This window comes from Phyllostomus hastatus, unplaced genomic scaffold, assembly GCF_019186645.2.
Source record: "Phyllostomus hastatus isolate PE091 unplaced genomic scaffold, TTU_PhHast_1.1 phas_scaffold_78, whole genome shotgun sequence".
Lineage (NCBI taxonomy): Eukaryota > Metazoa > Chordata > Mammalia > Chiroptera > Phyllostomidae > Phyllostomus > Phyllostomus hastatus.
In genome coordinates, this window is record NW_025334041.1 from 35,611,374 (window position 1) to 35,636,489 (window position 25,116).

The window sequence follows — 25,116 nt, forward strand, 5'->3', positions numbered from 1 at the left end:
CTGGGAAGAGGAACTGTCAGCTGTAGCACTGTTGGGAAGGTGGTGGGTTAGAATAAAACTGCAATTGTTGCCATTTTAAAAGATAGTTTCTGTGTGTGTGTGTGTGTGTGTGTGTGTGTGTGTTTAAGGAGGAAACTATGACCTACTCTTCGAAAAGGAGGCATGTTCAGTGAGCTGAAAACATCAGAATGTAACACTAATAAGGAAGCATACTCTCAATTGTATCACCCCTACTGAATCATAGAGCAAAAGTGCTGAACTGCTTTTATCACGGTGAGCTGTTTCTTTTAAAATTTGTTTCCTTGGATCATAAGAGTAAACATGCTTCATGTAAAAAAGTAATCACCAAAGAAGTCAGTAGATTATAAATCTCCCTTCCTTTCCCTCCCTCACCTACCCTAACCTGATTTCTAGAGAAGAATAAAGTTTATAGATTGGTTTATGCATCTTTAAAGCATTCTGTTGTAAAACCAGTTACCAGTGTACTGGATATTACATACATAAAATCCTTTGATATTCACTACAGCCTTTTATGGTGGATTAAAAAGTAGGGACAAAAATCAAGATTTAGAAGCAGGTCTTTCACGTTAAGTACCACGCCTGTCCTCTTGTAACTTCCTGTTGACCCTCTCCGGTATGACTATGAATCTGAAGTTTGAAGCACAGAAAGGCACCCTGGTAGGAAGAACAGGCGAGAGGAACCAAAGCAATGTGGTACATACAAGAAATCGCCAAATTGCTATTAGCAGGAACTTTCCCTTTAACATACAACTTAAAACTAGAGTTGGCAGGTATTCAGAGAGTTGTCAGCTGGATGTTTTCTGTCTCATTTGCCTAAAAACTGGGCATCAAAAACATTCCTGACTTTCTTTCCTGGCCATATGGTTTCTCTGAGAAAGCACGGAGAAATAAGGGGAACTCCTACACTGGACATCATTTTAAAAATAAGAACCATTTTGGGATGGGGAAGTAATGTAAAATTTTGGGAAAAAGTTACCCAATTAGATTATCAGTAGGAGTGGAGGAAAAAAAAACAGGGTCTAGTTATATATGCTTTAGAAAAAATGTTTTAAATGTAGAGTTTGCTCCTCATAGATTGAACCTCTAAAAAGGTATATAGTTTAGGAGAGATAGAAAGACTTAAAAAATAATTCAAACAATACAAAGTAGCCTCAACAAGACAGAAAATACAAGGTCTCCAAAGAACCCATTGGGTTGCAAGCCTGCACTGGGGAATTAATTCGAGCATTAAAGGAGCTAGTGACAAGGGCTGGGTGCTGTTGGCATGTTGGGTTCTTGGGCTCCCTCGGGACACCATGAAAGATGAGCATGGGCCTGTGAGAATCAGGAAGGCTGATTGTGAAGCACAGGAGCCCAAGAGCACAGAATGTGAAGAAGGAGCAAAGTGGGTTTTCTTGTTTTCATTGTTTTGTGGTCAGGGACGTTGGTTCCAGGTGAGGAAAAGAAAGACCCTGCCTCATCCCTCCTGTTTCCTCAGTCTCCTCAGTGAGAACATTTCCTAACCTGGAAATGGTCATACAGTAATATGGAAAAGTTATCTCACATCAAAGTGGGAGAGAAGAGCAAAAGAAAACTCATAATCTTAGTAATTGAGTTTGCTTCCAGTGCAGAGTTCTGGAAGAAATCACAGATTGAATTATTAATCACTGTCCATAATCTTTGAGAAATCAATAATGGGAGGACTGTCAGAGAGTGCAAAGGCAGGAGTGTAAGGGCAAATTCAGGAACTATAAATCAAGAACAAACATAAATTAATAAGCATGATATACATATTTTTGGTAACTTTCCAGAACAGAGTTTTCTAATGGAGAGCATGCAAGCACTTAGTCATGAATAAGGCAATTATCAAGAATTAGCACAGATTCATCAAGAGTCAATTCCACTAGAATCTTTTCAATGTTAGTTGAACCATTCAGGGAAGAGCTGCAGCTGTGGAGGGCCACAACTACAACAAGGGGTGACATTAGTTGGACTCTTGTGGGAAAAGGATAAGTGATAGAAATTAGACGACAAAGTTTAATATAAGAGAACAGTTTGGAAGAAAGTTTATATGAGGTGGTCAAGCAAGATTAAATTTATATCAATGACTTTGAAAAAAACTACAAATAAGCCACAAGGTCTTTACATTTTAGAACTGGGAGGTGCCATAAAGGTGATATAAACCTTTTGCCTATAGGTGAGAAAATTGAAGTTCACAGGGACTTTCAGAAATGTACACAACCAATAAGTGGAAATGCAAAAATTAAGGCCTAGTCTCTTGATTTTCCCAAAAGGACTCGTCTTCCTCACTGGCAATAAGGTGATATTACATAGGCAGACGTGTGTTTCTGGCTTTAAATTAAAACTACACAAGTGAACAAAGGATAAAGAAAACTAGTAGAAAATGAGGGTACAGATGCCAAGTTAAATGTTGTGGAAGTCCAAAGGTGGCTAAAATCGGAGAGGGATTATTAAGTGGTTTGTTCTCTTTAGATTCTAACTTAGATCCAACTGTTGTAGATGCATTATCTCCTTTAACCTATTACAATCTTATGAAGTAGATACTGTTATCCCATTTGAGATTGAGGGACAGAGGCACAGAGCATCTAGAGATCTTGCTGAATTAGCCCATAGATGGCAAAGACAGGATTTGACCCCAGGCATTTTGATGCTATGCTCAGCTTCCTGCACTAATTCAACCCATTCTGCAATCCAAGCTCTTACCCTCTGCATTACTTGATGCTTCTCACTACAATGTAGTGATGTGATTCAAGTTACAACATTTTTGTCTTTTTAAAAAAAATTTCTGAAGGCATGAACTCCTTGATTTGAGGACCATAAGCAATCATTCCTTGTTATTAAATAGATTTCATTTCTCAGGCTATGCTTTGTGGTGTCTTCATAACCATTTGTTTACTGACTGACCAGCTATAGGGGTAACAAGAGTTGTCTAAGGATTCAGGGGAAACTTCAACTGGAAGGTTGAAAGCTCCAAGCTATACATATCATGGTCAGACTTGGCTTTATGATTTATGTGAGAAACACAATGACCTTATGTCAGAACCTGTTATTTCCTAGGGCCTGGGAGACTGCATGCAAGCTTGGAAGAAGCTCTTTCCACATGTAGCCTGTACTAGAGTTTTATAGTCAATGTTCAAACACCTTGGGACTTCCATTATCTGGATGGTTTGAGTTCATCTAGGGCTAGGTATTACAATATTTTCATTGCAACCTATCAAGTCACAAATATATGCACTTTTTTTTTGGCTCAAGGAGAAATGCTTTGGATGCTGGTCTTGGCTAGGTAACTCTGGTTTTCCTTAGGTTTTTGATACTATGACCTGAAATTAGTAGTTTTGTCTTTTCCCCAGTTTTGTAGTGGTAAGTCAGAGTTATTTAGGATGGCTTTCACCTTCAATAGCTGTCTCACACACCAGTGTTACATATTGTTGAACATCTGCCACCGTTTCCCCATTAGTTGTCCCTCCAAATGAACTCAAGTCTGTAGTTTCCTTAGTTTACTCTGTTTTCAAATCTACGTGCTTTTGCATGTGTCTCCTTCTGTTTGGAATGACCTTTACCACCTGTCTGCTCAGCTAATCCATTCAGGGGCCCCTTTTCTGGGAAACCTTTCTTGACATCTCGCTTCTGACTGAGTGGTGTGCACATTCTCTGAGACCCTTCCACTCCTTCATATATTTCCCTCATGACAATAATTGAAATATATGGTAATCTCTAGATTATTCACTGATTCCTCTACTGGAATGAAAACACTTAAAGACAGGGAATGTGCATTTTTAATTCCTGTTTCTTTAATGTCTTGCAGAGTATAGAGGGACTTCACAATGTTTTTTAAATGAATGAGTTGATAAATGAAGATAGTTTCCTGCTCATCTATATAATCTTTTCTAATTACAAGGGTAGGTTTCTCTGGGGAAAAGTATAGCTGACTACCAGCATGCAATGTAAAGCTACCCTTGAACACTACTGATAAACAATTTTCTATGCAATATGTATCCCTCATTAATTATAGCCAATTTTCACCAAAACAAGTGTACATGCAAGACAACTAATTGGCTTAGAGCTTGAGGAATCTGATAAAAAAAGGTTTTCATATCATTAAAATCAATTTCTTTAAATTATCTTTAACTATCTAGGAATATACAAAAGGAAGTCAATATTATACAAACTGGATCTGGCCATTGAACATATTCCCTATAGGCTAGAAAAGTCCCTTTTTGTTCTGAGGAAAACAAGCTAAAGGCTTCATTCATGACTTTTGTCACATATGCATTCATGAAGCCTTAATCCTCAAACCACGTAAACCTAAAGTAGGAGTCATATAAATTTATACCTAGGGTAGGCTTGACCAAAAGAATTGATACTAAGATCAGCTGTAAGGTAAGGCTTTTCTGGAGACAAATGCATTATGTACAAGTCACATAGCAGCCAAATGCACAGAGCTCGTATCAGTCGCTACTTTATTCTTTCTCGGCAATGTCTAAAACTTTGTCTTTCCCATAATCAGTAGCTGCTTGTGGAGTGATGCTGTTGTAGGCATCCAAACCCCTCTAATTCACTGTCAAGAATTTTGGGTGAGAGGCCAATTGATTTGGGAGCTTTATTTTTCCTAACATTTTTAAGCAAGTCCTGGGGACTCAGATGTCATGCTTCATTTCAAAGATGATCTGATCATGGGAGCAAGAGTGTGAACTCTGGGAAAGAGCTCAGGTGGTCTGGAATTCTTTGATGCTGTAAGAAAAGGAAGCATGGATTGGAAATTTCAGAGTCATCTCTGAGCATCACAGTCAGTCTTGTGGTCACTCTTCCCATTCAGGACATCCATGGTGTTCCCATTTCAAACATGAGCTTTGTGCCTTGTGTGGTTGGTGACACAATGCCAATTTTTTTTTCAAAAGAAGACAAAAAGGAGTATGAAATTTTAGGGTCTAGTAGAAATAAGCTTCCCATTAAAGTGCTTGTCCATTGTGAGGATTCTTTTCAGAACTTTCATTGTTTATGACTTCTGAAGCTGTGCTTTAGTACTTTAAGGGGAGTTATCAGTCACTGGTTTTTATATGGACATGTGCTTAGCTATAAAAATTTCAGATGGTAAAGAGGCATCAAATGCTTACTTTCCAAAAGTGCTATCTACAGAGCTAAACCATGTACAATTGAAAAATAACCCATTGCTGCTGTCCTAGGAGTCAGCAGACTCAATGATCACCTCCACGGGTTTGCCTTTGCACTTGGTGCTGTTCATATATCTCTCTGGGGCTGGTTTCTAAGCATAAGTCTAACCCTTCAGTTGTTTTTGTCACATATGCAATGCTGAATGCTTTGTTTCATTCTTTTAATTTTTAAAAATTAAATGCATATATATAAGCCTGGAAGAGAACCACTGAGTGCTGCACTTTGAACCATCTCCCCGCTGATAGCCTGAGTTATTATATAAAGTAAGTTCTAAAAGTTGTGATGGAAAGAGCCCACAGTGACCCTCCTATTCAGATTGGTCAAGTTGCACTTTTAGCTCTGCAACACCCCAGATTGGGCTTGTATTTTAAATGGGAACTGGAGGTGGTATAAGTTGAGAAACTGCCTGAGGAATTCAAGCTGTTCACATCACATGTGTTATCTGCCTATAAAGGATGCCAATCTTATTGTTTTTGCGAAAAGAATTAGTCAGTTTTGAGGGGGGACCACACTATCTGCAGCACATCTGGAAATGTTTTGCATGACAGGAACTGACTGGAGCCCATGTCTGAAGCCCAGAGATTAATCTGAATTTAAGAACACGTATAATGCAGTGTAGTATATGCCAGTTTACTCAGTGTAGTCTGCAAAAGTCACTGATTCTTACATATCACGGGCCCCCAAGAATTCCAGTCAAAGATTCATATTGCCACTCCTATTCCACAGCATGGCTTGGTCCTGAAGATTTTGCCTAGACATTCCAAACTGAAGACTCCTTAATCATGGCAGAAATTTTCCAGAAGAGCTCATAGTAACCCTAATTTCTATCCCAATCTCTCCCGAAATCATTGCAGGTGACACCTGTGGTTTGGAGCCCAGATACTCAGACACTTCTGGGTATCTATTTGTGACTAAGGACCTTATGAATAGCAAGGTTACCCATTTTGTCATTCTTGTGGATCAGTGCCGAGGCTGAAATGATGTGTAGACCACACAGGATTCCTTGAGTCACATTTTTTTTCAGGAGACAAGCATTATAATACATGTCAGGTTGCTGATCGTGACAGTGCCATTGCACATTTGACAAGTGTCTGTCTCGCTCCCTTACTAACAAGGCACTACCTAAGGAATCACTTTGTTTCCACTGAGACTTAGTAGGTACCTTCAAGAGGAATGAAAAGGCATTTTTCTCACTAAATCAGTCTGCATCTGCTCTTTGCTCCCTTTTTACCCCATGAAGTAGTTTTCAAGAGAAATCATGGAACTGACTACGTTTGGATTCCAGTCCCTAACAGTGGGTCCAGAGTGCATTGTGTTTACCAGCAATACCTGCAAAAGCATGACTCCCAGGGTGACTCGATGACAGCAGACCTGTGGATACATGTCCTTTATATATCGATTTTTGACAGAGTTGAACTAATCGATATTTTTCTGTGGCCCTTGAAGACATTTCTATCACAATAATATGTCAAATAAAGCCTTATCAATAAAAAAGGCATTCCTGTTCTCATTCATTGTTAACCAAAGGCTAAAAGCTGTTGGGTATGCCTGGGGGAACTTGAGGACTATAGGCTAATTTTTTTAAAAAGATTATTACTTACTTCTGAGGTTTGGTGGCAATAATTAGGGCAGAGTGATATATACCATATTGTCTGTAGCAAATAGAACTCTGTTATTCCTGGTCTTCCTGTTAAGCATTCATTAGTTCAACAGAGTTGTCAGGCACAAAAGCAAATAGTATAGTGGTTCAGTGCATAGGACTGGAATCAAACAGGCTAGTGCTGAAATCCCAGCTCCTTCTCTCTCTAGCTGTGTGAATTTAGGGAAGTTATTTTAACTCCTGAAGCTTCAGTTGTTTTCATCTGTAAAAAGGGAATATTAGTCATTTCTGACTTATGATGTTATAAATAAGGATTAAATGATAACACATGTAAAACACTTAACTCACTGGCTGGCACACAGTAAATGCTCAAAAAGTGATAAAGCGATAAGGATGATGAATAATGTTTAATTGACCCATCATTAATTCAACAAACTTTGATTAATGTCTATTCTAAAATTTAGGTTTTTTTCTAGGATGAGTAATGTACCCCTCTTACTATCTTCCAGGAAGTTATAGTCTGGTAGGAGACAAAGAAACCTAATGAGGGTAAAAATTTTGAGATATATATATACACACACTTATACAAAAACACAAGTGAAGGAGCAACTAATTACACTTAGGTAGGTCATGGTAGGCTCCCATGTAGAGGTGATGCTTAGGCTTGATCTTGAAGAGTAAGTGAAAGTTTGTCAGGCAGAGAAAGGGGAAAATGTTTCTAGGCAGAGAAAAGAGCATGAAGACAGAAATGAAAAAAGTGCATTTGCTTTTGTAGTATCAGATAGCTCAGTACTATCGGAGTACCCAGTGTCTTGTAGGATGGGTAGGGTAAGGAAGAAGAGAGGGATTGTGGCCAGACTGCCCAGTATTTCATATGCTATGCTAGGGAACTTGAATTTTATCCTATAAGAGGACATTAAAAGTTTTTAATTAAGAGAATGACATGACCAAAGTTATATTTTAAAAAGACTACAGTGGATGACATCCACCTTGGGAGGAAAGGGTTAGGGCAGGGTAATGGGATGGGCAAAACATTCATTCTAAATTAAGCTGTGAGATCTTGAAGGCCAGAGATCATGTAACCTGAAAAACAATGAACAAACTAATAATAGGAAGGCCAAGATTAGAGGTGTAAAGAAAAATTTGAGTCCACTTAAAACCATTTATTTGATTGATAGTAATTACTCAAACACTTAATTTGTTTTCCTATTTGTGTCACTACAGGTCACCTTGAATTCTTCTTGGAAACAAGTGGGTCATAAATAATTTTGGTTGTTGGAGACTATAGAAAAGCTAAAGAGCTTTTAAATTTCTTGAAGCATCTAAGAAAAGATAACAAAAAGGCTTTCTTTAATGTAGAAATAAAAACTGAGGGTCTGTTAAGTAACCATTGATAACAGTTGAAATTCACTGGATGGTGCTAACCTACATTTACTGTTGAATTTCTTTAAATCTTGTGTAAATGATGTTACTTAAAACTACTATGTAACCCTAGGTAATCTGTGCTTAATACATATATAGACCTTATTACATAAAAATTCTGGACAAATTGTAGATTATGTGGTCAATCACATCTGTTTTCCACGTTGGAAGAACTTAATTGCCTAATTTGCATTCTAGGAGGCCACACTGTGAACCTAATGGCAGCTACCAGAACTGGAGGCCCTGTGCCTGGGAGGAACCAGCTAGTCCCTGGGCTGTGTGCTGTGCACTTTTCACCCTACTAACTGCTGGCAAATGTCTCCAGATGCTTTGCTATTCTGACCGCTTGGCAAGGAAATCTGGTCTATGTTTGGAATACAATTTTTGAAAGTGTTGCTTCTATTGTATTCTCCCCTGTGGCAAGAATTAGGACTTTGTCACTAGTAACAGAGGGATTTTCATAATCTACCAGGTGGTGATGTCAAAAATAGAGCCACTGCAATTCAGTGTTGGAAGTCCCACTGATACACCACCTGGAGCATCCACGCTTATTTAGAGTTTAACTGCAGGTGTTTTGAAACACTATTCTTAAATTTCCGAAGTCCACTAATTGGAAAAATATTCTGTAAATTTTCAACTGTGTGTTTCACAGACCAGTAAAAGCACTTCTACTACATTAAATCAATGGACTTTGTTATCAACAGCTAAGTGTTGGCTCTTTCCTTATGGAAATACTGAGTCCTGTACACACTGATCTATTGAAAAGGCATATATTTAATGGTAATTTTGAAAGAGAACTTTGTGTTATTAAAGCAAAAGCCTGTCTTAAGAGTCCTATTTCCATTAGTTTGCTGATTAATCTATAATCATAATCTAAGACATTTGTTGATATTTCAGGAGTGTCTGCATACTTTCCATTTCATTCCCTGACTCTCAGTCACAGACACGTGGTGCAACAGAAGCTGATTCTCAGCCCTGGGCCAGTCTATTGCCCTGTGGAGAGGGGTCCTAACAGTAACCTATTACTTGCCTCAGGACTAGTTTCTCAATAAGCACATGACAGAAGGGAAATTAATTAAGTAATAAATTAACAAAGGAAAGGAAAACAATAGTGCCCCTTAGAAAATTACCTCTGGTGAAAACTTTCTACAATGAAACAATGTTATTAAAAGGATTTTTAGATTGCTGTTGCTATTGCCTCTCTGCCTGTGATGAAGTCCTTGAACGGCTTTGCCCTTTTTGGAGGAGAGGAAGCAGGTGCAATTGAAGGAGAGTTCAAAACCATCAGCTTTGTGAGAATGCCTTAGAATGAAAAGTCTGGGGAGCAAATCCACAAGAAGATTCTGGCTGAGATAACTCAGGAGTCCAGTTTTCCTGAAGCTTAGATTGTGTGAGGGGGTGATTGGCACAATGGTGTAGGAGGCAAGCTATCTGGATTTTAATGTGGATTCCAATACTTACAAAGTGGTAGAAACTTAAACTTGATATTAAGCTCTTATAAGCCTCAGTTGCTCTTGGGACTGTTCTTCTTGGACTGGGGATGTTAAATTTCAAAAAAACTCTCAGATAATATTTAGTAAAATCTAAAATGTTGCATGCTCATTTTTGTAAAACACCAGTTTTACTCTTTTCGTGTGTTTTCTCATTTAACCCCCACAATAACCCAGCAAGAGGGGTACTACTACTATTTCATCTAGGGCATGAGAGGAGCAGCAATGAAGGGTTAAAGAAATCTTAGTAAGATTGCTGAGCTGATAATTTTCAAGTCACACTAAAAGTGTTGTAATGTAACACTAAATAGTCACACTAAAATAGTTGTAATGTACCTGTGCTATGACTATTATATTTATAATATTAAACTTACTAAATGCAACTATCTTTTTGACATTTCTAGTGATAGGAACACTAAAGGTAGATTAGAAAATGGATTTGTAATGCTGTCACTCTGCTTTTCTTAAGGATGGTGTTTCCTTTTCTTTTGTGTTAGCTATCAGCACAGGATCTGGCATCGCCGGCCCACTGTGTGTATTTTATGTGAAGAGACTGCACACAGCTGGAGTAGAGTATGGACAGAGCATTAACCTTATCTGCGAGGGTCTTGGGTGCCCAGTTGTATTGAGTCTTGGGTGGTCTTCTTTGGATAGTCAGTCTAAGGGCAATGAGTGGAAACCTGAGAGCTGTTCTCAAATTGAGGCATCTTCTGTGGCACAAGGGAGGCAGTGGAGGTGGAGAGGTGGGAGAAGTTTTGTCCTCGTGCCCACTTCACTACGCATCTGTGTTTTGTATCAAAACCAGTTTTCCCACATAGGCAAATGCTGATTTTCATTTGTGAACACCCAGTAATCTAGAATAAGCAGATCATGGTTGTGGTCTCCAGTCCAAGATTCACTTAGGGATTTGCAGCCTTGTGGACGTGTTTTAGGTTATCATTCTGTTCATTCAATGCATTCAAAAAGCACTCACTCTCAGCGTGGAAGAGAATTGTTTTAGGTGCCCTCAGTACAAAGGCAAAAAGATGTGGTTCCTATACTGAAGAAGCTTATAGTTTGGTGGGAGAATATACATATGCAAATAAGCAGTTACATTTAATAAGGTAGTAATGGAGGTGTGTGTTTATGTGGCAGGAGCTTGGGAGAGATTTCCCAAAAGGGATGGGGTTTGAGCTGTGAACTAAAGAAGAGAAGGACTTGGCAAGGCCTACAAACAGCTAAAGAACATTACATTCCATGTGGAAGAAACACTATGTTCTCTCTTTAATGAGAAAATATGCAGATACTATCCAGTAGACTAGGAGAAAGCAACTTTCCAGGATGCCTTCAAAGGCAGGTTTTCTGTTTATACATATCTAAAAGTCTTGTTCCTGTTCAACTCCATTCTTTTCTGCTCATTCTGATATTCTCCCTGGTCTCCTAGTACTTAGGTTGTCAATTGATACTCAGATCCTATACTTGTGCCTGTTGTATGTATGGATCTGATATATTTTCTAAGTTGTTTATACATGTGTTAGGAGTTCATAACATGTCTACTATTTAAAAATCGTATTTTACATTCTCTCTGCCTCATGTTACCCAGATTCTACACAACTGTGGTCTTGCTGCACCTAAAATATGTATGCTTAATACAGGCTTATTTTCTGATGAAAAAAAGATTTTATGAGTGTCCTAGTTATAATATGTTAGTAATTGAGAAGCTTGATTCACCAAGCCCATAAAAATACTGCCATAATCGAGTGAAATGACAATTTGACTAGACTTATTCAGGTGACCCTGATGGAAAAGAGCCTATTATTTGTTTGTTTCAGGTCTTAGATACTTCGTTCACATCCTAATAGTGGAATATTTTGCTTGAGCAACATGTAATTTTAAAATTAAGAAATGCCTTTAAATGCCTTACACAAGTGATCCCCAATTTATAGTGGTTTGACTTACAGTTTTTTACTTTATAAGAGTGAAAAAGTGGTACACATTCAGTAGGCAATAAACATTACATTTTGATTTGTTCCAGAGCTAGCCATGCAGTACAATACTCTCTCATGATGTTGGGCAGCAGAGGTGAGATGACTTTGCCCAACAGTAGGCTACTGTAAGTGTTCTGAGCACACCTCAGGTGGGCTCCATGAAGCTATGCTGTTTGGTAGGTGGGTATATTAAGTGCATTTTTTGTTTACAATATTTTCAACTTATAATTATCAAGATGTAACTCCACTGTAAGTCAAAGAGCATCTGTAGTTCAGATACTAATATGTTGCTTCAATTTCCTCAATTATAGGCCAACTTTGTTTGAATAACTCCAGTGACAGAAGAATCACTTCCTATATCCCCCTCCTTCTAGACAATTCTATTTCATTTCTAAGAACGATTCCTTATATTGGTCCTAACTGTGCTTTGCTCTCAGTCAGTTTGCCAGTGGAAAAGGTGGATAATTTTATAATTGGCAATGTATGGAAGTATTTTTGGATGTCACAACTTGGGGTGCAATGATATACACTCTAGTGGAGGGAGGTCAGTGATGTAGCTAAATGTCCCACAATCCACAGGGCAGCTCCATGCAGCAAAGAATTATCTATCCCAACAGTGCCAAGGTTGAGAAGCTCTGCTCTGTTGGGAACCGCCCTGACTGGTATTAGAAGCTGAGACCCCCGCCTAGGCTAAAGCTAAGGGAACGCCCTTGGAACCGTGAGCCAGCAAGGAGACAAAGGCTTATCTCCTGGCAGTAATGCTGTTTCTGCTGCTGAACCCCCAAAAAAGCTTGGTCGGTTAGCCAAAGACGGGTAAGATTCCCCTACGGGGGAACAACCCAAGCCAGGCACGATCACTTTGGGAGGCCCCCCCCAAAAGAAGGACTTGGGGGGCTGCAGCAAAAGGGGGTGATGGACCCTCACTCCTCGGCTCTGACAAAGTCTGAGTTCTCAGCGTCCGGAAGAAAATCTCCTTATCTCTCGGTGGCTTTAGTTCCCGCGCTCCACCTAAGCCTGAAACAATGACGGGGAAGTACAGCTCGGTACTGGGAAGTGCGGATTTCCCGGGGTGATCAGGCCTAAGAAAGAACATGTAAATTACTGTGAAACCTTCTTTGTTTAAGAACGCTCTCAGTTGAATGAGGAGGGTCTTAGGAGGAAGCTAGTTTGTTCCTCAGCCTTACAGCTCTTTGACCCCCAACTCAATAGACTGGCAGAGTTCTTTGTTTCCTATATTCCTTACTTCCCCTAATGAGTATTGTACGTTACCTGAGTTATTATGCAAAATGAGCCTAATAAAAGCAGGTATGGACGGTGGATCAGCACGCTCCCCACTAGGGGGGGTGGCCATTCTGTCCCTACTTCCCCACAGAAACTGGTTTGTCTCTGTGCATGTGTGTTTTTTCTCGCGTGTTTATTGTCGAGCCATCCACAGTGTGCCGTGGTCACTGCTAGCCGGTGACCCACGCGCAACACTGCTCTGTATTTAATTTATTGATCCACAAAAATATTAATATTTTCCATTCAGCAATCTATCTGATACTGGGGACACAGTGAACTATATTGAAGGCTTTATACCTTGAAGTCTTTCACCAGTTTTTCTGATTTGCCTGTAATTACATCAGCAATTCAAAAGCATTTGAATTTAAAGAAGGAATGAATAATTGAGGAAGGGCAATACTTAATATAAGTTGACCAGTGGTGGTCCACTTTTCACACTGTGGCATCGGGTGGAAGAGGAATAATAGAGAGGAGTCTACGTGTTGTTTCCTAACCTCATCTAGACAACATCTGACACTGCAAGGGAGTTAGTTTAAGGGGTTATTCTTCTCAAATGTGAGCAATGCATGACATATCCAAATCTATGTCATGATAAATAATGTTATAATGACCTTTTCCCACAACAGAGAGTTCCTGAGATATGAATATTACCAAAAATTCTATAAAAGGCTCTGACTATACTGCAAATGCGAAGAGGTAGTAAGATCCTTTCAGGGCTCTCCCTGTCCTATCTATGCTCAGCTTTTACATGCCGTCTAACCCAAATCCCCATTTGTTGCTGAGGTTACTTTAACACTAAGGGGCACAACAATAACTAGGTCAATTTATGCCTGTCATGTTCCAGCTACAATTTGCTCCAGCTAGGCAAGAGAAACTGACAGAATGGTGCACCCTCTGAAAAGAGTGAGGAACATTTTTGGAACATTTCAAAGGACATTTTAGACTGAACAACTTAGGAGCGCTAACTATAGTCTATTTGAAAAAGCACAAACATAAACCCTGCTGCAAAATAAGTACTGCAGAGACAACTGCTTAGCAAAATGCAACTGGCCTGATTCTCTTCTTGAATAAATACCATTTTCCCTTAAGTGGGTGGATTGCAGGCTTATAGAGAATTGAAGAACAGTGTTAAAAATGCTTTGAAAAGAAACTTATTCACTAGAAAAAGTGGGTAGACCCCATGTATATTTGTTAATAAAGAAGGATTATGATGCTAGCTTTCATTGATTACCAAGTTCAGAAATCAATACTGTTGCTTTATAAAGGGTGTGACCACGGAATGGTTTGTCTTACTAAGTGTTGGGAAAATAACTATCCAAGTCTGCATCAGTGGTGATATAGCTTAACCTGGCAAATCATTAAAAATTTCTTCTTTCATGTAGTTTTTGTTATCTGCAAACATTGCCTATTGTACGCACAGTGAGGCCTATCTTCTCTACTGCCTTCCAGGAGAATTCTTCTTCTTTAGTGGAAAGATAATGAAAAGAAGAGGAAGCTGCAAAGAAAGCACCTCCTCAAGCAATGTAGCCCAAGTGGGGAGATTATACACTCTAACTGACCCAACCACAAAAGTGAAGATGCACAAGTATTATCATCCTCTCTAATTCTCTCTCTCTCTCTCAACAGGCAATTTTATGACTGAAAAGTCTATGACCTGGTTTGGGACTGGATGCTACAATTAGGTAATAGGAATTTTCTTCTTCTTTTTTTCCCCCTTTTTTAAAGGAGGGAGAAAGAAAGGGAGAGAAACATGAGTGTGTGGTTGCCTCTCATGTGCCCCCTACTAGGGGCACCTGGCCTGCAACCCAGGCATGTGCCTGGACTGGGAATGAAACGGTGACCCTTTGGTTCACAGGCCTGTGCTCAATACACTGAGCTACACCAGCCAGGGCAGATAATAAGAATTTTTTAAATTGTGTGGTGGATTTGTACTAGTACATTTCTTCTACAGTTTCATCCTCTTTTTTCCCCTCCTGCTCAGTTCAAGCAAAGACACTTTCCAGAAAATATTCAGGAAGTTGAAAGTAGTTAAAAATGGCCTTGACCAGGTGTCTCAGTTGGTTGGAATGTCCTCCTGCACATCAGAAGGTTGCAGGTTCAATCCCTGGTCAGGGCACATAGCTAGGTTGCAGGTTTCATGTCCAGTTTGGTACATGTGAGAGGCAACTGATTGATATTTTTCTGTCACTTTATTATTTCTTTGTCTCTCTGTCTCTTTCTCCCTTTCTTTTTCTCTAAAATCAATAAACATGTCCTCAAGTCAAGATTTTTAAAAAATAGTTAAAAATAGATGTCAGTTTTGACTGATGGTCATGGGATTTTGTGGCTACAAGCTATATGCTGTCACCATGGTTACCAGACACCAGGGTGTATGATCAGAACCGGTCCAGGAGCAGAAGGAGATGAGTGTGACAGGTACCCCCAAAATCCTCTCTGCTGAAATGTTTACCTCATTAGCGTACAAGAGTACCTTAAATTCATCATTAAAATGTATTGTTTTGGATTACCATTGACTATATTTTAGAATTCTTATTACAAGACAGATATGTGTCAAGAGGATAATACACTTAAAATATTAGCTGTATGAAAGTCCTCTAAGACCCCTTTCATTCATGATGCCTAGCTGAAAGCAAGGCATTGTGGCACAGGGTTCCTTGGAAAACTTCCTGGAGGTCACTGCATAGACAAATTGCTCCACCTCCAAACTTACCTTGGCTGGGACAAGTGTACCATCTAATCAAGACTGAGCAATCAGGACATGTGGGGCCATGGAGGAGGGGGTACAGCCCTCACCTTCCCTTCCTCTTCAGTACACCTCCTTACTGCTGTCAAGGTATCTGTCCTCTTGTGCACAGAAAACCTGCCACAACTTTCTGATTGTCCTCCTCGTATCCAGGATCTCTTTCACACTGTGGCCCAACTAGCCTTTCTCCAGTGCACCTTTCATTTTCTCAGTCATCCTCAAAACTTTCTAAATGTTATTTCTTACTTTGCAAGCCACATGGGCATATTCTGAAATGCAGTCACTGTTATTATATAGTAGTATTGTACCCACAGCCAGGTTTTAAGTTACTTGATATCAAGGCTGTATACTTTATTACTCTAGTGGTCTCTCCAACCCCTGCAACAGTGAGACCTTTCCACTTGCTGATGAGGACCTGCTGATGAGGTACATGGGGCGCCCGCAGCGACTTCATGGGACTGCTGGGCCACAGGGAGGGGAAGGCATGGAGCTGGTTTTACATGTGGCTCTTCCATGGACTTTTCCCATAATTTTAGTGATATTTATTGAATCTATTGGTCTTTAGTGAGGCATTTTAATTGCTCTCATTTTATTTCCTCAACAACTTTTTAAGATAGAAACTATTGTCCTTATTTTATAGGTAAGCTAGTACACATTGGGGTTGTATCAGCATTTGTGATTTTTTGGTGATATGAATCAGGTAAATAAAATAATAAGCCAGGTCCTCTCATGATTGAGAGGTGGCTTCGTCCCTTGTGAACAGTACAGGATTATAATAGTTCACATTTTCCCCCCTAAAACAATCTCACCTCTTTTGAGGAGTGTATAGGTAATAAAAGAGTAAAATTAGATTAAAAATATCTATTTGCCTGGCATAGTTTGTTAATTACTTTGGATGAATAGGTATTTACACATCTGCTGTAGAGTAGTATTTACTTCACTGGGAGAAACAAAGGTTAGAAAGGCATATATATAATCCCTTACTAACAGTAATAATGGGTATAATATAAATATGAAATGATTGGCACATATCTGGTAAAATTTTTAGTGAAGTATGACAGATGCATAGTTTTAATTCTCTTTTCTCAAATAGGAAATTCCATCTCTCTTGATCCAAGTATAGAAATAATGGCAACATTAACATGATATGCTTTGAAATGTGCAATATTTTCTATCTAATGAAGTCAAAGGGTGTTTATGAAAAATTAATTATTGTAATTACCCATAATATGAGGGTGTGCTCTGAAGAAAGAAATTTTAAAAAGCTCATTTAGAACAGCATGAAATTGTACATAGAACTTTGAATGCCACAAATCTCTGATACAGAAATAAGGTTATTCTAATACCAAGAGAGGAAATTTAAGTGGTCTGTGACATATGAAGACAGCATGAATGTGATATGGCTTCCTCTAGTGCTTTGGGCTTTGATTATAGTAATTTGGCAGGAAGCAAAGTATGTGACTCCTAGAATCATATCCTTTTATTACTGTGACATTAATACTCTCAGCAAAAAAAAATATTGAATTTTGAGTAACATATAGAAATCATATGAGACAGCTGAAAGAGCCCCAAAGTCCAAAGGATCCAACCAAGTCCCAGTTCCTGTGCTACCTAACAAAGAGAGTTTTTGGAAACCAGTATTTCCAGAGCTTGGGAAAATGAGAGAGTTGAACTAGATGATTTCTCAGTTCATTTTCATCTCTAAAATTCTGTGACCCTGTAAGTGGTGAGCATTGCAAAAGTTTGAATAATATATTCCTTCTTTCCCTAACAAAATGATGAGAACCAATTACCAGATTTGCATTAATTTAAGTTGCAAGCTGAGTTGTTCCTTCACTCTGTTTTGGTAGTAATTATCTGGCTACTCTGCATGCCTTTTCATCTTTTCTACCATGAGGAATTGTTTATAATTTATCTCTGAACAAAACTATACTTTAGTAAAAATTAGTGTGAAAAAATAGAGTTCAGTGAAATTGTACCTTCTCGTATACAATTGACTGTATCAATGGCTTCAGTTCATTACTCCACCATGTATCTATATCCTTGGTGATGTAACTTTGCTGCACTTGCCTTGTGGGCAGGACATATTTCCTTACGCCTTGATTCTGGGGTGAGCCCTGTGAGTTGCCTTAACACTGGGATATTAGCAGATTGATGCAAAGAAAGCTTGGAAGGGGCTTGTGTTGTTAAGTTTGTGTTTGCTGGCACCTCTGCCATCACTCTTAGAAGATAAACTTGGGCTAGCCCACTGATTCCAGTTAGAGAATAAGGGACAACTTAGAGCAGTCACTGCTAGCTGAACTCAGCCTTGATCAGCTCACTCCTGTTGATCTTCAGACTTGTAAACTACAATAATAATTAATTTTTAAGCCACTGAAATTTGGAGTAGGTTCTTATGCTGCAGTAGCTACTTGATATACTTCTAAACAATTTTTATTACTGGAGAACTGTTCTGTCTGAAAACCTATATTATCAAATACCCATAGATATGAACAATTACCAATATCATCCATTTATGAAGTTATTAGGATAGTCTTTCTTTTGTTTCCCCAAGACATAAAATGAAAGAGACACAGTGTTTTAGTAGTAGCCCTGGCCAGTCTTACCTGTATGGAAACACTGCTGTAAGAGCCGCCAATGACGCCTGCAATGAGCAGTGGGCTATTTTCTTGAATGGCATAGGATCCATCAGGACACATATGCTCAGCTTCATCCACTTTAGTCAAAGATGCCCTGACAAATTCCAGTGATTGCTCTAATGCATAGGTATCCCTTGAGCATGTATCCAAAATGTGAACGCCCAACTTCACTCCTGGTAGCAAGTAATCGTCTTTGTTGATTTCATCAATAGCAAACAACATGGCTTCCAGGCGTTGAATCCCTCGGTCTTCATTGATTCGTCCGCATTCTTCAGTTCCGGTGCCTTTTTCATTAATAGGAAATAAGCCCCCTAACACAAGGTCACCTTCTATTTTAATCTCCTTCCTCATAAAATTATGGTCCCCTAAAGAGAGTAAAAATCCCTTTGAAAACAAAGCTAAGGTAAGAACTTGGAGTCTTGTCAACATCTTCATGAATCCTGTTTCTGTACCTCTTGGAGATATCAATGGACAGAACCAATGTTGCCCACTAGTCTTCCTCTCTCATTTCCAAACTGGATCTTTGTCCTGTCCTTCATATAAGGGAGGAACAGACTAGCAGATCCTGTCACCAAATTCCTAGAGAGATAAAAATTATATGAACAAAAATGGTAAAGAAAGCAACCATAATTACATCAATGGTCCCATTCAGTCCTTGATAGGATAATGACTCAAAATACCATTTACTGACAACACATTGAACCACTGCAGCACTGCACCAAGCACTCTCCCATAGCATCCTCACTCAGTCCTAACAACCCACTGTAATGTAGATCTTAGTGGTCCCAGCTCTCAGAATTGGTGACTGAAGACTAAAGAGGTAAAGTAACTTGACAAAGTATACTTAGGATGGAGGTAGTATTCAGACTCTGGTTTTTCTAATGCCGAGTTCAGTCATTTACTTACCTATTGGTAGAGATTCAACTTGGTATGAATGTTTATCCCCTCTCTTTCAGCTACATTTATAAGCAACACCCTTTTTACCCATTCTTCCCTTTTCATTTGGAAGTGAGCAAAACACAATTGTAGCTCTGTCACCATTTCTGAATTCCTACCACTACATCCCTGTCCTCTCTTCAGAGATGACCTCTTCAAAAGAATCATCTGCAGCATTGTGCCCACTTCCCCTTATCCCAGGTGCTCTCAAGCCATTGCGCTTGAGATTCTTTCTTTACTGCTCTAACAAATGGCTTTGGAAAAAGCTACTACTGATCTGCTAGTTTCTAAATTCCATATATACCCACTGTACTCCTCATTTTACATGATTTTAATTGAAATCTTGACTGTTTTCTACCTGTTTGCAACTTTCTAGGTTTCTATTTTCATGCTTCACTTCTGACTACATCTCAAATTCCATTGCTGAATACCCTCAACCCCACCCCTTTCCTGAGCTAGCTCCTCCAAGGTTCATAGCTTCAATCACCACTTAAATGACTCCTAAGTTAACTGCTAAACAGCTCCACACACACACCCCTCTGACACCTCCAAGTCTACCTGTCATAAACTCTCCCTTATCTCTGTGAATGGATCTTCTCTGTACCCAGGCCCTCAAGCTAGAAACCTATTAGAGTCCTTCTGATTTCACTCTCTCCTATTTTCTTTCAATTGGCCACCAAGTTCTGCAGGGTCTACCTGCTTAACACCTCTCAGAGCTGTCTCTCCTTTTCTATTCTCACTGTTTCAGGCTCTTGTTTTCTCTAACAGGACCATAGCAGTAGATTTCTAGAGGGCTGCTGCCAACCTCCAAAGCAACTTATTGTGAGTTACAAAAAGATAACCTTCCTCAAGTACTAAATTTTAAAAACTATTATTGCATAACTTGTACAATATAGATGATGGGTAAAGAGCAATTGCTGGCCAGTGTCAGGCAACTCCTGATGTGGTCTTCACATTTAGAGGATGCAGTGAGTGCTAGTGCTGAGGTTTGCATAGTAGATTGTAGCTCAAGGAAGTTCCATTAATTGAGCTTCTTTATACAACATATGCTAGAAAATATGCATCTTGTAGGAATCAAGGTAGGCAAGGCCCTGCTGTGAGGATGTGTTTTTGATGGCAGGCTAAGGTCTTTGATGATAGAACTGCCAACAGGTAGAACTACAGAAATTATTTTGTATGTATATCTAGGAGAAAAATGCTGTCTTTGTGTTAGGAAGTTGCAGCTCTGGTGGGTCCCTAATAAACCAAGAGAAATGTGTCCCCAAGTTGACCTACATTTACTTCTCGGATCTCTCCAAAACCCTTGGGTTGGTTTTGGAAACCACTGCATGCACACAAACCAATGGACCTACTATGGTACTGTTAGTCAGCTTCCTAGCACTAGAGAAAACTCTGGGCAACACTCTCACTCTGCTTGCCCACCCCTCTTCCTCCTAGGTAAGGTGAGCTTATTTGACATATGGAGTTAGATGAGAAAAGTGATGACTCAGGCTCCTGGAACATCCCCCTGCCATACAGTTGCTCACCCCTGTCTGTGTGGTGTAGTATGCCTGCCTGCTCTCCTGCTTTTGTGCATAATTGTGGATTGGTGAAGTGTTATGAAGGAGGGAGCTCTCCTGGTGGCTCAGTCAGGATTCCTGAAAGCCATGACACCTGTGTGTTCTTGAGTAACTTAGCAAATGTTAACAATCTAAATAGTGTCCCATTAAAGGAAACACTCTGTCCAAAACATAATCTTAACTGCTGCTCAGAGTGGCCCATCTCCTGTTGATCTATATCTACTCTCTGTTTCCTCTAGGTTGGAGAATTGACTTATTCCTGCCCTATGATCTTTTCCCTGGCTAGTTCTCAAGTCTTATTGTTCACTGTGCCCATCAACTTTGTTCCACCTCTACCTTCAAATCTATGCTTCAGCCATATTGAATTATGGTCACTTTAGTGGACACCAGAATGTTGATGACCTCTTCCTTCTACTCAAATTGTTCCCTTGATTGTAAATGCCCTTCTATGCCCATTTATCTGGTACACACCCACTAATTTAAGACTCAATAGTCATAGCTGTGGCCAGGTAGCGCAGTTGGTTAGAACATCATCATGATACACCAAGGCTGAGGGTTCGATCCCGGATCAGGGCACATACAAGAATCAACCAGTCAGTGAATACATAAATAAGTGGAACAATAAATTGATGTTTCTCTCTCTCTCTTCCTCTTTTTCTAAAATCAATAAATAAAAATTTAAAAAAGGACTCAATAGTCACTACCAGGAAAGGCCAAGAATTCTTTCCTATTTTCCTTCCCCAGTGCAATTGTTTACTTCCTGCTGTAGCTAGTTCAAGAAATATTTGCTATTCCTATTATAACTCACATTTGTTTCCTTATCTGCTCAGTGGGAATGAATGAAATGGCACAGCATTTAGGATTTTTAAGGTCTGAAGAAAGAAACAAAACTCTACAAAAAACTAAGACAAGAATGAGTCTGCTGTTCAACAGTTTTGATATTTTTCCCTTTTCATGCTAGCAGTGTCCGATAAAACCAACCTCCCACATTCTTTCTGTTCCTTTTGCATGGAGCAAGTGATAGGTTGTTTTCTTGAGACACACAAGTCCTCTGGGTTTTGTTTTGTTTATTTATTTAGGTGTGAACCTCAGCCATGATGGCAGCAGTCTTTGGAATGCTCAGTGTTAACCCAAAACCTCTCTGGGAGATTGGCCACAGGGCACCAGAAAGGATAACACTAATGTTTTAAAAAGTTGACTCTGCAGTAGAATTTTTAAAAATTTTATGTCAATTTCTGGTCTCTCTTCGATCCTTATGTGCAATTCCCTTTGAAGCAAAGATGCCATAGAAGGCAAAAGACACCGCAATCATTATCAGTAATGATGAAGAATCAGAAATTTCTCTATAAAATAATTGTTTTATGTGCCTTATAAAATAGAGTAATTAATTAAAAGAAGGTCATCAGCATAGTCTTACCATTATGAAAAAGTGCAGGTATCTCTTGAATATGAACTTTGACTACTTAATGGGTAAAGATGACAGCATAGTTCATGGAAAGCTTAATTCTCTCTTGGGAAAATGCTCTTAGTCAAAGATGACTTCAAATGAAACATGGCATTACACTGAAAGTAATAGTGTCTATCAATTCGCCTGTTTCACAAGTAGGAGCTATGTTTCATGCATTTCTGTGTATTCAGGAACTGGCGTAGCATCTGCAATCCAGAAAACACTCAACAAATATTTCTTGAAGACACAATGATTATGTTTGCACATGACTTTGCTATTTTATTTGTGACATAGGAAATGGGAATTCGAGCAAAGAAATTGATTGTTTTATTTCATTACCTACTTAATCATGCCAGGTGCTCTTACCCTATTATCCTCCTTAATGATAGAACTGTCAACAGGTGGAACTACAGGAGTTACTTTGTGTATATGTAGGAGAAAATGCTCCCTTTGTATCAGCTATAGTAAGAAAATGCTCCCTTTGTATCAGCTATGGTAAGTCCTTAAAAAGCCAGGAGGGATGTGCCCCAAAGTTGATGTACATTTACTTTTTAAGTTTTTGGTCAGGAGAATACTAAATTAGGCATATGCATATTATTGTATTTCAAAGTTTCAAAGATGCATTCATTCATCAAATATTTATTGAGTACCTACCATATGTGCTAGGCGATGAACTCGATACCCAATTGTAAACAAATGAATATTATCTCTGTTGTCAACATTTTAAATGCTTAGATATATTTATGTAGAAAGTGATGGAAAAGTATACGTATCTATTTCTAACAACTATCTCTATAACTTATGAAAATCTTAAAAATAAGTATATCATAGATTTTTAACATGGTGATTACTACTAAATGCTTGACTCAAAAAGTAATTCATTACAACTTATATAGCATATTCATTTAGAAATTAGATATACAGATCTTAAAAACAAGTTGACTGGCAAAAATATCATGTAAAATATTTTTCCTTTAAGTCCTCTGTCAGGGAGGGATCTTTAAGAAATTTTTAATGTAGTCTTAGAGAATTACAAATTAAAAATCAATTAGAGTAACATTTAAATACAGTGTCTTAGTATTTTCTTATATACCTTTTTCTTAAAGCAGAATTTATAATGATTAAGACTGTAGGGACAAGCATAATTTGAAAACACTTAGCGTGATTTAAAATGAAGCCTTAAGAAACTAAAAGAACAGGAAAATTAAAATTTAACAGTGACAAATAGACCAACATGCTTAATTCAATGCAACTGTTTATCTCTGTGTAACAGCTTATCGGATTGTGGGAAAAGGCACCAACTACTTCTCTTCAGGTTCCTTTCATTATAAATCAGCCGGCAGCACATTCCCCAGATAAGCAGGCTCCCCACTGCAGCCACATTCATATGCAATGAGAGAATTGCAGCTCTGCAGTCAAAGTTCTTCATTCCAGGAGGGACGATGAGTGATGTGTTAACTATAAACAAGCATGTGTAGCCCTCTCCATACGCTACCTGCTCACCCATGTTTTATTAATCCATGAATTAATGGAATCTCAGAGGTTTGCTGTGAATATAACCCCTGGAATATGTGGGCAGGAAGCATTTCTATACTCTGCATATGCTAATATGTGTTTTCCTTCATCTCTTGACTTTGCACAAGGACTTATTGTTGGAAGTAAAATCCAGTTTGACTTAATGAATAAGTAGTTTACCCGGGGAGATAAAATGCCAGAAAACTTGCTTGTTTTTGACTACAAATAAATCCTGAAGTTGCAGAAGGGCTTCTGAGCCTTCACTCAAAGTCTGCACACTCAGCTGATCTGAAGAAAAGTTAGGGTTAGTACTAGCATATGCAATTTGACTATAAATTTGATTGTACATTTTTCAGCTGCCAGAATTATAGGCAAAAAAAGACTTGGCCCTTGTTCTTAGACTGCCTTTTTCAATTGGGTAAACAGAGGCTATAGCTGAGCTGGCATTATTAATAGCAGAACGTCATCACCACCCAATTTTAATTCCTTTACTCTTGCTAGGAACAAAGGTATTTTGTTCCAGAAGTCATTAATAAATTATTATGAATAGCTGACTATTTAAAATACAATAATTTTTATGAGATCTAACTTAAAATTTCTACTCCTCTGTAGGCTTCTGCGTCACTCCACCTGTACGGGGCCTCTTCATTTGCTGAATTCTCATGTGAACCAAAAAATTAGTTCAAGTTGTGGAAATGCACTGATCAGACCCTTTCTGGTAGCCTGTTCTATTCATAGAGAAGATGAGAGAAGCCGGAGAACCCTACACTGCTGACCGCATTGAGGAGGGGGTGACTGCACTGAAGAGGGGGCGCTGCCTATTTTGGTGATGAAACCAGAAGGCAATGGTGAGGAAGCCAAGGGGGAAAATGCTCACTTCACTATTTTGCCTTTGAACCTCACTCCCCCACCCCACACACGAGGTCATATCTCCCATTTCCTTTATTTTCTGAATTTAGAGGAAAGTGCTTTTATGAGGGAGGCAAACAGATTTACAATTGTGCAAAACTTTGGTCCTTAGGGCAATTGCTGGTAATTTACTTTTAATCAGTAATATTAACTTGGTCACTGCCCTCTAAAATAAATTGTTATTTTTCTAAATGCCAACGTGCACAGTATTTTCCTGGGTGTGTGTGTAGGCGTGTGTGTGTGTGTGTGTTGCCGTCTCAGCTGTTTTTTCATCCTCAAGTTTCCTAACCTCATTACAAAGCCTTGGAATTGGAGCCTCCCCAAACTCCCTGCAGTCTACCTTTGTCCTTTTCCTCTTAGAAGCTGCCAAGTCTAATAGAAGTTACAGGTTTGTCAGCATGAACAGAGAGACAGA

General features: G+C 39.0%; 1 protein-coding gene across 2 annotated transcripts in view; it reads right to left on the minus strand.

Moving 5' to 3' along the window:
• Window positions 1-25,116, minus strand: part of GRM3 (glutamate metabotropic receptor 3) — a 204,377-nt gene that overhangs the window by 70,074 nt on the left and 109,187 nt on the right. For both annotated transcript variants that reach the window (XM_045826932.1, XM_045826931.1), the window contains exon 2: window positions 18,303-18,914. In XM_045826932.1, coding sequence (XP_045682888.1) covers window positions 18,303-18,770 — 468 coding nt within the window. In that variant the 5' untranslated portion in view covers window positions 18,771-18,914. The remainder of the gene's footprint in view (window positions 1-18,302; window positions 18,915-25,116) is intronic.